Source organism: Montipora capricornis, chromosome 13 (genome assembly GCF_036669925.1).
Source record: "Montipora capricornis isolate CH-2021 chromosome 13, ASM3666992v2, whole genome shotgun sequence".
NCBI classification, from domain to species: domain Eukaryota; kingdom Metazoa; phylum Cnidaria; class Anthozoa; order Scleractinia; family Acroporidae; genus Montipora; species Montipora capricornis.
Genome location: NC_090895.1, coordinates 3,550,246 through 3,562,745, shown reverse-complemented (window position 1 = coordinate 3,562,745; position 12,500 = coordinate 3,550,246). Strand labels below are relative to the sequence as shown.

General features: G+C 39.8%; 1 protein-coding gene across 3 annotated transcripts in view; it reads right to left on the bottom strand.

Annotated features, from left to right (window-relative positions):
* Positions 1 to 12,500, bottom strand: part of LOC138029814 (uncharacterized) — a 15,835-nt gene that overhangs the window by 3,225 nt on the left and 110 nt on the right. Inside the window, exons 2-8 of one of the 3 annotated variants that reach the window (XM_068877635.1) lie at positions 11,434 to 11,514; positions 10,227 to 10,678; positions 6,774 to 7,291; positions 5,680 to 6,055; positions 4,515 to 4,735; positions 3,278 to 3,755; positions 2,343 to 2,479 (exon numbers count right to left, since the gene is read on the bottom strand). In XM_068877635.1, coding sequence (XP_068733736.1) covers positions 2,343 to 2,479; positions 3,278 to 3,553 — 413 coding nt within the window. In that variant the 5' untranslated portion in view covers positions 3,554 to 3,755; positions 4,515 to 4,735; positions 5,680 to 6,055; ... (1 more) ...; positions 10,227 to 10,678; positions 11,434 to 11,514. Of the gene's footprint in view, positions 1 to 2,342; positions 2,480 to 3,277; positions 3,756 to 4,058; positions 4,107 to 4,514; positions 4,959 to 5,679; positions 6,056 to 6,773; positions 7,292 to 10,226; positions 10,679 to 11,433; positions 11,515 to 12,500 lie in introns of those variants that run through there. The other 2 variants (XR_011127931.1, XR_011127932.1) reach the window with 2 other exon arrangements.

Below are 12,500 nucleotides of genomic sequence, written 5' to 3'. Positions count from 1 at the left end.
TTCGTATATATTTCCGTTCGCACGCTAACTTTTTCATTCGTTAAAGGCTATAGACTGATAGCCTGTTTTTAATCTTTTTTTTTAACCATAGAACGTTTTTTTCACTTTAATGTCTTATCCTGGTTACAGCTCTATTTTTACTAAGAAAACTCTTCTCGGTTTTACCCGCGGGACCGATACTTTTTGGCCTTAAAGAAGAAAATGAGAATACGAGAGAATTTTTCAAAAAAATATGGAACCTCGACATCCATTCGACTTCGCTAATTAAACCTTCTCGAGACGAACTAATCCCGTTTGTTACATATCCAAATGTTAACTTCAAGTGGAGCCACCTTGATGGAGTCTGCGAGTCATCCATTCGACTCCGCTAATTAAAGTTACTAGAGCCGATCTAATCCCGTTCGTTGTATGTCTAAATGTGAAGTGCAGACACATTGATGGAGTCTGCGACATCCATTCGACTCTACTATATAGACTTGCTCGGAGTCCAATTAGGCATAGTCTCATATGGAATGAATAAAGTACGGTGGCCCACAAGGGAAATGCTGCAAATTCAAAACAATACAATACATACACTGTACTTAATTGACCACTCCTCATAGGGGCTTTTCAGGACCAATGAAACACAATCACAACAGAACAGAACATTCGACAACAACTGTCAAGAATTCCAACTGGCCGAAGGCAAGCAAGTGCAGCTGAGAAGTTGAACCAGGGACATACAGGAACACATTCAAGCAGTGGTCAGGACGTGCCTTGAACCTGGGATTTCCGGATCTCAAGGCAAGTGCACTAACCAATGGGCTGCACTGCCTCCCAATGGAGTTGCTGTAAACAAAGGATTGCTGCAAATAGTGTGCGTGCACACTGAAAGAAGGAGGAGGACTTGGTACAGCTATTCCCAGGGACTTCTCGTGGGAATCTCGAAGTCGCCCTAGTTTTTTCGTGGGTTGTTCAACGAGTGTGTCAAAAATGTTCTCCTTTCCTTGCGGTGGCGAGTATCCATCAGCCGCAAATTGCTATCAGTAGACTGTGAAACAGGACTCCAAGAAGGATGACTTGAGTGCGGTCGATGACAGTGGAACCGGTTCGACGTGTTCCCGGTCTAGCCTGCAAATACAGCGGCCTCTCATCGCTCCCGGCTGGTCAGGCAGGGAGACAGTTTCACTGACATTCTAGCAGTTTAAAGCAAGTAAAGAGGAAGATACGAGGGGACACTTTCGGAGAAAACGATTGGCGAAGAGACCAAAAACTTGCTCATTAACCAGACAACTCGGATGTAAAGATCAAAATGGACTCCTTTTAAGTTTTTCCAACAAATAAACAATGGCGTCGTTAGGATATCCCCGATGGAAATAATCCATTAACAGATACTCTGTAAACCGTTGTTTATTGTCCACAGAACCTGTCACTTCATTCGAGCTCTGTCTAACATGCGGTTGACGGACATTCCCCCACACGAAAAGCGATTCATTTGGATTGAAAATTCGTTAAACTTAACCCAAGAAGAATCTACTACTGTAGCGGCTTCACGCCCAAAATTCAAAATCCTGTGAGACAACCCTGGGGAGAGCTGTACCGAGTCCTCCTCCTTCTTTTAGGGTGCGCAGACACTTTACGCTGTATATTTATTTGCAGCAACTTTTGTTTTAATAGGCCATTTCCGAGTTCATGTCTGCCTCATCATCAAAGCGAGTCTAAATGCGAAGTCGTTGTGATGGTAATTATTTCTACTTTACATATGAATGAAAACTAATTGTCATAAGAAAAACTTCGCACTTGAACTCGCTTTGAAGAGGAGGGAGACATGAACTCGGAAATGGCCTATTTGCAGCGAGTGCATTGAATTTGCGGCAACTTCGTAACTTGCACATTGTCACTTGTGGGCCACCGTAATAAAGAGATGATGATGATCGTCATCATCATGATTACTGTAATCGAGTTGCACGTGTTTCGAAATGTTGCAGCCTGCTCCAGAACCTTCGGATAACGTTAGTGCAGGGAAAACTGGCGAAAAGTATTACAGGCGGGAAACAAAACCAGATGACAAATTGGGCAAAAGAACGTGATCCAGCTTTTCCTCCACGTCTTCTCTTCTTTCTTTCTTTCTTTCTTCGCTCGTCGGTTTTTGCTAACTGCCCACTGTAAGACTGGAACAACTTTATGTCTTATGTTCCGAGAATTGGCTAAAGTAGTCTTCCTGTGTCGTTTTCGAGAGGAAATGGAGCCAAAGTTGAAGTAGCACGGGGGAGGAAGTAGAGAAAACAGCTCTCCTTTCCACGCGCGTTTTGGCTACCTCCCGCTCGCGCTCCATTTCTCTCCAGCACCTGGTATAGGCGTACCTGTGTTGCAGCAAGTATTCCACCAGGTTTGTGTCAATGGTGTCCAGGCTGAACATTCGGCTGCTCACTCCAGCCCCATGAAACAGAACAACTGGCCGCTTTGGTCCGCCATTGTACCGTGTCAAGGCTATTTCAAACTGTGACACAATAATGAGAGAGTTTTTTGAATCCTTAGTTCTCAACGAAAGGAGGCTAACAGTGGTTTCCAGCACTATCGAGAATTTTTACTTAGCGATGAGAACGTTTTTTACCTGAGTGAATTTTGCCGTGGTTAAGTAAAGATTACCTTACCTTACCTTACCTTATCTTACCTTACCTTTCGAAAACAAACTCGGTGAACTCCATTTTTTATTACCCGGTAGCACTCATTATATTAACAAAAACGTTTTGCAAAGTTTAAAAAACTGTGAGAGAATCCCTTTGTACATTTTTCCAGAACATTGCAAAATGTTGGATCTCAATACGGCAACGGCAATGGCAACCTATGATGTCAAGAAAATTATCACAGCTTACATGGATTTATTAGCCAATGCTTGGGCATTTGTTTAATACCACTATTGTGGTCAGTATCAACTGATAAGGAGTGGCAGTATTAAGCCATCAACGTATACGTGTACATGCTGTAAGTGCTGGAAACCAGGTATCAGCCGCCTTCGTACATTTTCTAAATAGTTTGGAGAGCTAATCTCAGAACGACCTTCAAAATAATAAAATAAATAGGCACGTTCTTATTTGTAATGCTTAATATCTCATATTAAACTGCAATTTGCTGTGCGCGTTTGTGAAGGGTTAATTAAGAAATCCATTGGATAATACGTACATCTTACAGAATAGTGAAAAAACAAATAATCCATAATCAGTAACACTGCATTCTCAATTTTAATCTCTTCAAAAGGGAGCTATGACAGATGGTTCAGTGATTGCATGTAGCTCACCTTGTCCTCAGTGGGGCATTTGTAGACTTTAGGGACACAGCAGTGAAGATTCTGGGGTCTTTTCTTCCTGGGCGAAGCTTCAGAATTGAAATACACATCACATAACCACGTTGGACCATAAACAATCCAGATAGTTTTGGCAAAGAATCCGCTAAAACGTGTCGTCCACTTCAACTTCTCAAGTGTGCCGTTTGTGTTTGTGATCTCCATTGTTGCAAGTTGCTTCGCAAAGTTTGGTGTGGTTATGTAGAGTGTGGCTTTACCCAGGGGCTCCATCTGGCTGTGTTGGAAGATTTTAACAAACAAAGTAAGTTGTAGTACAGACCCGTTTCCCCAAAGTGGTCCTTGCGGACGAATTTGACGCCTTCAACTTCAAAGTAAAACTTTCTGCCAAAGTCCCCTGTGAGAGTCAATATCTTGTACATCATTTCTTTGGTGTCCACATGGTTTTTGCTGGTACTGAACAGCTGAAAGTGACCTGTAGTATGGATAAAAAGGATGGCTCGTGATCGCTTCAAATGAAAAAAAAAAAAGGAGAGGTCTGATATCAAAAACAGGCTTGCAACAGTTCAAGATAAAAAAAAGAGATTATTCTCAAATAAAAAGTTGCCTTTTGGTGTCGAACATCACTACACACACCTTTATGTTCAATGCAATTTACTAATGCGTGCATTTTAGAAAGTTAAGATAATAAGGAGAAATTCAAATCAATTAATGACTGGCATTGATTTTCAAAGCACTGCCTTTTTTTTGTACTCACAACTCTCTACTTTATACTTACAGTACTTGTGTTATCTATTTGGAGACCTTGTGTTATCCATTTGGAAACCTGGAAAAGGAATTTCATACATGTAGGTTCTTATGACTAAACATCTTCCAGGAGTCCACATGACCAAACCATGCCCTCTGAACTGGCCAAATAGCTATTTTTATATATGGAGGTTGTTCTCAGGGTCCGCTATGAATAAGACAAAATGCTGTGAACGAATATTCAGTCTGATAGGTCAACTAAAGACAGCAAGAGGCACACCACACAAGCTACACAGGATGGCCAGTGGCTTGTAAACACATGCTTACACCTACATGTATTTTATCATTGGGCTGGTAGTAATACACAAACTGAGCTTTTTAATCCTTGTTTGGGACTCATAATCATGATAAAGACCCCCCCCCCCCCCTCCCAGGGAGTTAACACTCACTACTCCCTCCTTATAAAATCAGCTTTGCCCAAACTTACCTTCAGAAACTGACAGTGGAGCAGAGGACATGTCACTGTTCGTGACATTGTTGTTGAGTGCAATGGATCGCAGTTGAGCATGCGCTCAACATCATGAGAATCCATGGTGAGGGTCAATTCACATGGTGTTTGCTTTGCATTGTTGTTTGATGGTTCATATGTCATGACCATCTTCTCTTTGAAGCAAATCCTTGGCTTTTCTTTCACAAAGCTAGTCTTATCTGTGAAGAACAAAAGGTGCATGTTTGGTCAGCTCACACTACAGTGTACATTCTCTTCGCACTTCAGTATCAGACCTTAAGGATACTGCTTTTAGCAACAAGTAAACTTGCTACTGTAATTTGAGTACTTGTTAAAACTGAAAATAGATCCTGATTATACATCTTTGTCTGGTGTACCTGACCCACCACCAAAACATAAACTGGGTGAAAAAGAGGGACAGTACCTTGTGTTCACTGGATTGTTGGATAATGCAATTTCGAAGTTTTGATTTGCTTACTTAGCAGGAAAGTCAGCAATGACCCTCTGGTCTTTCTTGCAAAGTAAAATCAGCAAGATCCAGGGATTCTCTTTACTTTTAGTCAAACTTGAGTATCAGGCCTTCAGTATCAGGTGAAGTGGAGAAAGCCTGGTTTTCAGGTTACCACATTTTTAGTTTAAAAATTCATCCATCCACCTTAAAAGTAGGCTCATTAATGTTGCATGGCAAAAGTGCTCACTCATGACAATTAGAAGACATAAAAATGCTTAAGTTAGAATCAATGATTAATTTAACAATGTACACAAGAAAACAAAGGCAAAGCAGTCAACTGAAAGCTCCTTATAAGAAAAAAACAAAAAAAACAACAACAACAACATTCATTGCACTAACTTTCCAAGTGGTTTAAATGTGTCATTATAAGTCGATGTGCCACCCTTCTCTCTCAGCAAGAAGCTGCATACTGCGCTCAGCCAAGCATGCAATGGTCAAAGTTGGATTAAAACCCACAGCAGTGGGAAGATTGCATACAATCCCTCTAGAATCTGGTCAGAATCACCCGTAATGACACATCAGAAAACAAAGATTTATCAAAGATCATTAAGAGGAAAAACTATGTAACCTAGTTTGTAGTCTGGTCTGGGGCCTAAACCTACAACCTCCCACTCAGCAGTCTGGAGCTCTTACCAACTGGGTTGAGTTGGCACTGATTTTCATAAATGTATGTTGCTTAACCATCAAAGACTTGCCCAGTATGGCTGATGACAGCGGTTCAATCTGATTGCCCCATGGGACAGCCAGCAAGAGGATGAGCTGAGACAACACTCTAGCCAAGAGGATGAGTCCATCATTAGGGTTCTTTACAAAAGTCCCTTTCAGGCCTTTGGTGGGCTTTTCTATTGCATGGTTCACAACCAGAAAGTTCTTCTCAAAGCCAACTCTGTCCCAGGTGATGTCAACACTCCCATTGTTGTGGTTGTAAGAGAAGATGCCACTTGCATTGATCATCGTGGCTCATGCACAGAAAAGATAGAGTATTGTCAATCCCTTTACCTCTCAATTCCTAATCACAAAAGATGAAGATCAAGAGAACACTCACATCAATTCTGTTGAAAAACTTTAAGTTAGCAGATCCACAAGAGAGACAGTGAGAGCTCCCTGAGTACATGAAAGTTTCAGGCGAAACATACATGAAAGTAAGAGACGTCACTCTTCACAACTTTCATCCTCATTTGGCCCAGGTTTTATTTTAAAACATGGAAATAACATTAAATATTTATATTTTCCTTACTTTCACTCTTTACACAAGAAGGCTCGCACATGTAAGGTCATGAAAATAACGTTAATAAAAGTGTAAAAAAAAAAAAGATATCATTTTCACCTATTTTCCCTTTTTAAATTCCCACACACCATCATTTTCATTAGTTTCCACTGACAAAGGCTTGCAAACAACACCTGCAAACCAGCAAAACAAATGATGTCACGAAATCCAAAATGTTATTTCCACGTTTAAAAAATGCAATTTGGAATTTACAGTGAACTCCCTCAATGTGGACGAAGCAGACACCCATCTAAGGCAGACACTTTCACCTAGCCCCGGGTGAATTGGCCAATGCTGGCTGCATTCTCAGTAACAATTAAAACTCCCTCTAAGGCAGACACCAAGAGCTGGTCACAAAAGTTTCCTCCTTAGAGCGTGTTTGCCAGTAACAGTCATTATTTCTGACAATTAAGGGTCAATCTACTATGAGAGTCGAGGTGTCCTTTAAGTAGTTTCTTACCTGCCAAGCCCTTTCCAGCACTTCCTCTGAGCAGTACTTTTCAATTCCAATCAGTTTAGCAGCGACCATCAGTCCAACAGACTAGGGCCCAGAGAGGACAGATGGTGGGCTTCCATTCTTCAATTATGACAAAACCCTTTTTCATGTTTCCATCTGTTGTTTTTCAGAAGTCCATTACATAGGTTATTCAGGGTCCCAGTGGTTTTACTTTCTTGCTTTCGGTCATGTGTTTGGTTGTTGGCCCCATATTGAGTTTGCTGTTTTTGCTCCATTTTAGCGGAAACCCAGGGGGTCTCTGTTTGTGAAGAATCACTTTCCTGGCTGGTCAGAAATGTTGAGCCCTCATTCTCTTGAACGCGGCAACAGCTTGGTAGTGAGCGAATTGCCCCTGCACCAATAATGACTTGTGTTGCTCTTATGGTGTCCTTCTCAACTTTAAAACTGCCTTTCACACTTGACACTTGTATTTGACCATCCAGTTACCAGTGGGTGCCTTAGTAAACAGATCTGACCTCTACCTTTTAAAAGAGAAAAATTTCCATTCACAAAGTGCACATGAGGTAAATCGATCAGAACCAACTGGACAGAAACCAACAAAGGGAAGGTTTGAGAGGTGTGAATCCCCAGACTATTAAATGTTTCCTTTTATCTGTCATGATAATATCAACAATTATTAAAAACTGACACATTGGATATTGCAATTGCAGAGTTTTGATTGGCTTATTGGCCATGGGATTTGATGCAGCAATTACATGATGCTTGACAAATGGTGGCCTATAATTTAAGATTTTATTGATACATATAGTTTGCAGTTCTTTATATTAGAAGAATTATGAATTAAATATTTCACTAGCTGTTTGATGGATATGAGATGACTACAGTGTATATAGCCAACTCTACTTACTGTAACATACTTGGTTGGCTATCTAACATCTCATATCATTCCAACCATGCCAATGCATTCTCATGGAATAATAATACACTGTAGTTACTTAAGCATAAATATCAACAGGTGCAAGTGTTTCATCAGAAAGTCCAGCACCAAATCAATGGTGAGCTTATGTAGAAGGATGCCTTTGGAAAGGTACATTGTAAGATAACAGAAGCAGCTTAGGGGGACGATGGTAAGAGTCTTGTGTAACCAGCAGATTCACAGAGATCTCCCCACCTGAATGAATTAAATGAGCATTTTCTTCCACACTTAGCATAAATTAGCATTCTTGTTGGCATTTGCAATGCGTAATTATAAATAATGACCAGAGGTAATGCACAGTCCACACTTGTAACACAAGATTAACTTGCCATAGTAACAACATAGGACAAAACAAGGTCACAGGAAGAGTGGTTTCATCAGTTTTTCAGCTTCAGGGTGTTATGGAACCAACTCTGATAAGAAACATGGAACAAATTGATTGTGTACCTTACCCACAGAGGATGTTAACTCAGGGGACACTTCTATAGCAGCAGACTGTGTGACTTCACTTTGAGACATAAAAGGTTCTGGTGAATAGACCATTTTACAGTTGTAGCTAAGTTTAATACCAGGCCTAAGAATGGAGTCGAGGCTGCAGGTGACCCTGTTTCGATACAAACCTTTGTGCTTTTCTAATGTTAATGTAGAGTAATTAGAATTACAACAACATGATATATATGATAACAGCAGTGAGGTCTGTATCAATGCAAGGTCAGCGGAAGCCTCACAACCATTCCCAGGCTGGTCACTGAGCAAACAACTGTAAAATGACCTATTAGTACTAAAAAAGTCATATTTTAAAATGCAAATGATTGAAAGACTATTGTCCTGTTTGTGAAAGGTTTTAGAAGTGTGAATTTGTATGCCTTATTATTAATAATGATGCATAACTTTATATGATGATTCAATCTCCACAACTTATTTGCATTTCTTTGCATTAGACAACAGATAAGTGTTTTACTAACTGAGCAAAGGTTCCTAATAAAATCTCCAAACAGATATTAAAGAGAGGAGTAAAGAGGGGTGCTGTGCACATTTCATGGACATAACGCATGACACGTCGCGAAAAGCATATTTAAACTGGTCATGAAAATTAAAAACACTTATTAATCATTAATTACCATATCACGAAAAAACACCTCCCCCCCTCCCCCTCCTCATTAAATGCTGGGTTGCAAACAGCTCGCGTATACTACAAACGCAAAGAAAGCACTCTCGAATTCCAACTGAGCCTTAAAAGATTCACAGTTCACTGGGTTTTAAGTTTGTATTTTCAGAGAATGGTTCACGAAAATTAAAAGCACTTACAGTGTAATCATTTATCGTATCATGCAAGAACCCTTCCCCCCTCATTAAACACTGGGTTGCAAACAGCTTGCATACGATACTATAAACGCAAAGGAAGTGTTCTCAAATTCCAGCTGAGCCTTAAAATCGATGAGTATCCTTTCCTCAGGACAAAAAACAAGACTTTAAGAGTAGCATAATGGATACAGATATGATGGTAATGAGCATAAAGTGTTGTGCTAACTGAGCAAAAATTCGAATAAATATCTCTGATCTTAGTAATGCTGAGTTACAAACAGCCTGCGTGACTTGCACGACTCTCACCTCCCAAGCTATAAGAACACGTCGAACAACTCAAACATTTCGCATCCCTTTCACGTAAAAGCTTCAGCAGTAGCCACATGCAGTCTTAAAGAAGGCCAACCTATGACCGGTGTATAATGGTTCTTAGTAGACAGGAGAGCTGAAACTTGGAAAACAGCGGTTTGCTGGTTTTTTTAAGCTATACAACCCGTTTCCATGCTGACCAAGCATCTGCAAGCAAGGAGTCTTACCGGTATTTTTTATATGCTGCACTAATAGAGTGGTTTTAAACAAAACTGGAGTGTTTTTGAGTTTTCATTCTGTGGCTTGTTGAATTTGTGTCATATCCACTTTAATCATACCTGGATGGTATGTAAACTGACTAGGTTTCTTATTATTGCAATTTTAAAAATTGATAAATTTGTACATGTAACTTAATAACTCTTTTAAGAGTTAAATTACATGTACAAATTTATCAATTTTTAAAATTGGGTTAAGAGAGTTAAGAGGTAAGAGTTAAGAGTTAAAACTCTTCACGACTCATTGACTCATTCATACTTTTCTCTCCATATATCCAGGCAAGCACAATGTAGCCTATAGGTGGGCCAGTGTCAGCCATCATGTCAAATTTTAATAGTGCTTTTGCATCCCTTTAATCAACTTTTCAACTAAACTCCAGTGACAAACTTGGGCTAGTTTTCTCAAAGCAACCATTATGCCAGAACTACCCGAAAAAAGAAAGATCCTGTGTGCCAAATATGGAACTGACTACTCTTACTATCATAAATTGTATTTTTTATTGGAAGAAACATGACCAAGCAAAGAGATCTGTGGTGGGGAACCTTGCTTTATAGTACCTATATGCATGGGAGTTTAAATTCAGTACCCACTTCTGTGAATATCTTGGCACCGTGGGCCTTGGCATCAGGTAAATGTTCAGTGCTGCCCTCACAGCAGTTTCCACAGGCAGTGCACTTAGGATGTAGAACTCCAACATGATTGGATGGCGTGTCCTCAAATGTTACGCATACATGTGGAGGAGGTTTATTAGCTTTAATTCTTGTCAATGTCTTCAATGTCAAAGGTCTTGAATGCATACTTAATACCATGAATTTTATCCAGTGTGGGGTAATGATCTGGATAGGGTGTGGGTTTAATTCATCTCCACAAAATGCTTTCGGTCAGTCTCTGTTTTGTAAGTTACAACTGTACCAAGATCTTGCTTCAGTTCTGTGGGCCATAATGGGTCACCAAACACCTCAGGATCGCCATCCGTGTCAAAGAATGATTATCATAGTTCATCAAGTAACACTGATGTGTTTAGACAAGATAGATCAGTTCACTAAAAATGATGTCAAAGATAAATGAAAAAGAGAATAAACAAAGTGAAATTATCACATCCTTCCCTAGTCTCTGTCTCTAAAGAGGGGAGAAACAACAGAACTCTCACTGTCAGAAATCGTAAGCGAAGAACTTGAAAAAAAAATTTGCACAAAAGAAAGACATTTAGGAAACTGTGGAATTACGCAAGCACAATATCAAAAACCTCTCAGATACACAGCTAAGCACAGAGCAGACCAATTTGCTCTCGCGAGGTTTGAAATTTTTTCTGGCACCTGTCATGAACGAAAACCAGATAAGGTGCCAACTATTTCCAACCAATTTGCTGGAAGAATGCGCCTCCAGTTCATCTACATGTACCATGATAAAGACAGTGAACCACGTGACATCTGTTTCATGCAAAATTGAGTTGGATTCCTCGAAGTCAAAGATCTGTTGCATTAGAAATTTATTTGGAAGAAGTAAAAATACAGCTTGAAGAAATTCCTCCCTCCCCAACCCAAGGGAACGTCTGGCACTCAAAGAACTCATTCGAAATAAAGGCATAATCCTTAAAAAGGCAGAACAACTGTCATAATGAACAGGGAAGACAAAATAAACAAGGGCCAGATACAACTAAATGTAAAATATTAATGACATGCATACATAACTACCAAACTCTAGAAAATCCAATGGATAGAGAAACATGCCAAACAGTAAAACACCAAGTGTTACTTCGCTTTACCAAAAAGGGTACATTGATAATACAACATTTACATGTAAATGGTTTAACCAGATGCCGCATCCGCCAAGAATTCCAATCTTCTATGGAAGAGATATATTGACAATGTGTTTTCCCTATGGGACACGGGAAGAGAAGACATGGACCACTTTATTAAGCATGACAACTCTTTTCACCCTACAATCAAATTTACTACTGAAGTTTCTCAGGCAGAGATCACATTCTTGGATACAACTGTCTACAAAGGTGGAAGATTCGCAAAGGAGTCAATCCTCATTTTGCGCACCCACTACAAACCTACTGAAACATTTCTGATCAGTACACATACTACAACAGTAATGCCACCCAGCAGGCATTAAGGGGTTTGTTAAAGGAAAAGCTCTAAGACTTGTTAGAACAAAGTCTTTCAGAGTCACGCTTGAAGAGAACATTGAAAATTCAAATCATGCCTAATCAATAGAGGTTACCCGCCCAACAGGGCAGGCAACTTCCTCTCAGATGTTTTTTTGCTAATAGAAAGACACCCCTGGCACAGAAAGAGAAAGAACAATTTCACCAGCTTTGAAAGGCTTAAAGGACATGTACTATTTGGCAAATGGTATCTCAAAAATTCAAGGAACCTCACTTGATCCCTTTTCAAAATGGAAAGCAAAACTGAATGGACACATAGCAGGATCGAGTCACGTTGGTCTGTCAAACCCATTTTACAACAGAAAATAAATTATTTCTGTCCCGGTTGGTTTCACAGCAGCCATAGCTAGGCTACGATTAAGAAAACTGACCCATTTCCAAGAGTGCGAAATTAACAAGCCCACGTTTACTGCCATTATGTATAAAATAATAAATTAATTTATGCCACAGTTTTGAAAACAATAGACCAAATCGGCTAACTCAATGTTGTACCCAATTCAAACCCTTTGGGAATAAAACGTTTTGTTCCAGATATTTCCATTTCATTTAATGTGAATGCTACATTTTAATGCAAATTAATATACACAAAGAATCTTATTAAACCCCGGGAAATTTGAATTGGGTACAACATTGAGTTAGTCGATTAGGTCCATGGGCTGTCACGAGAGAAAGTTACACAACGACTTTTCTA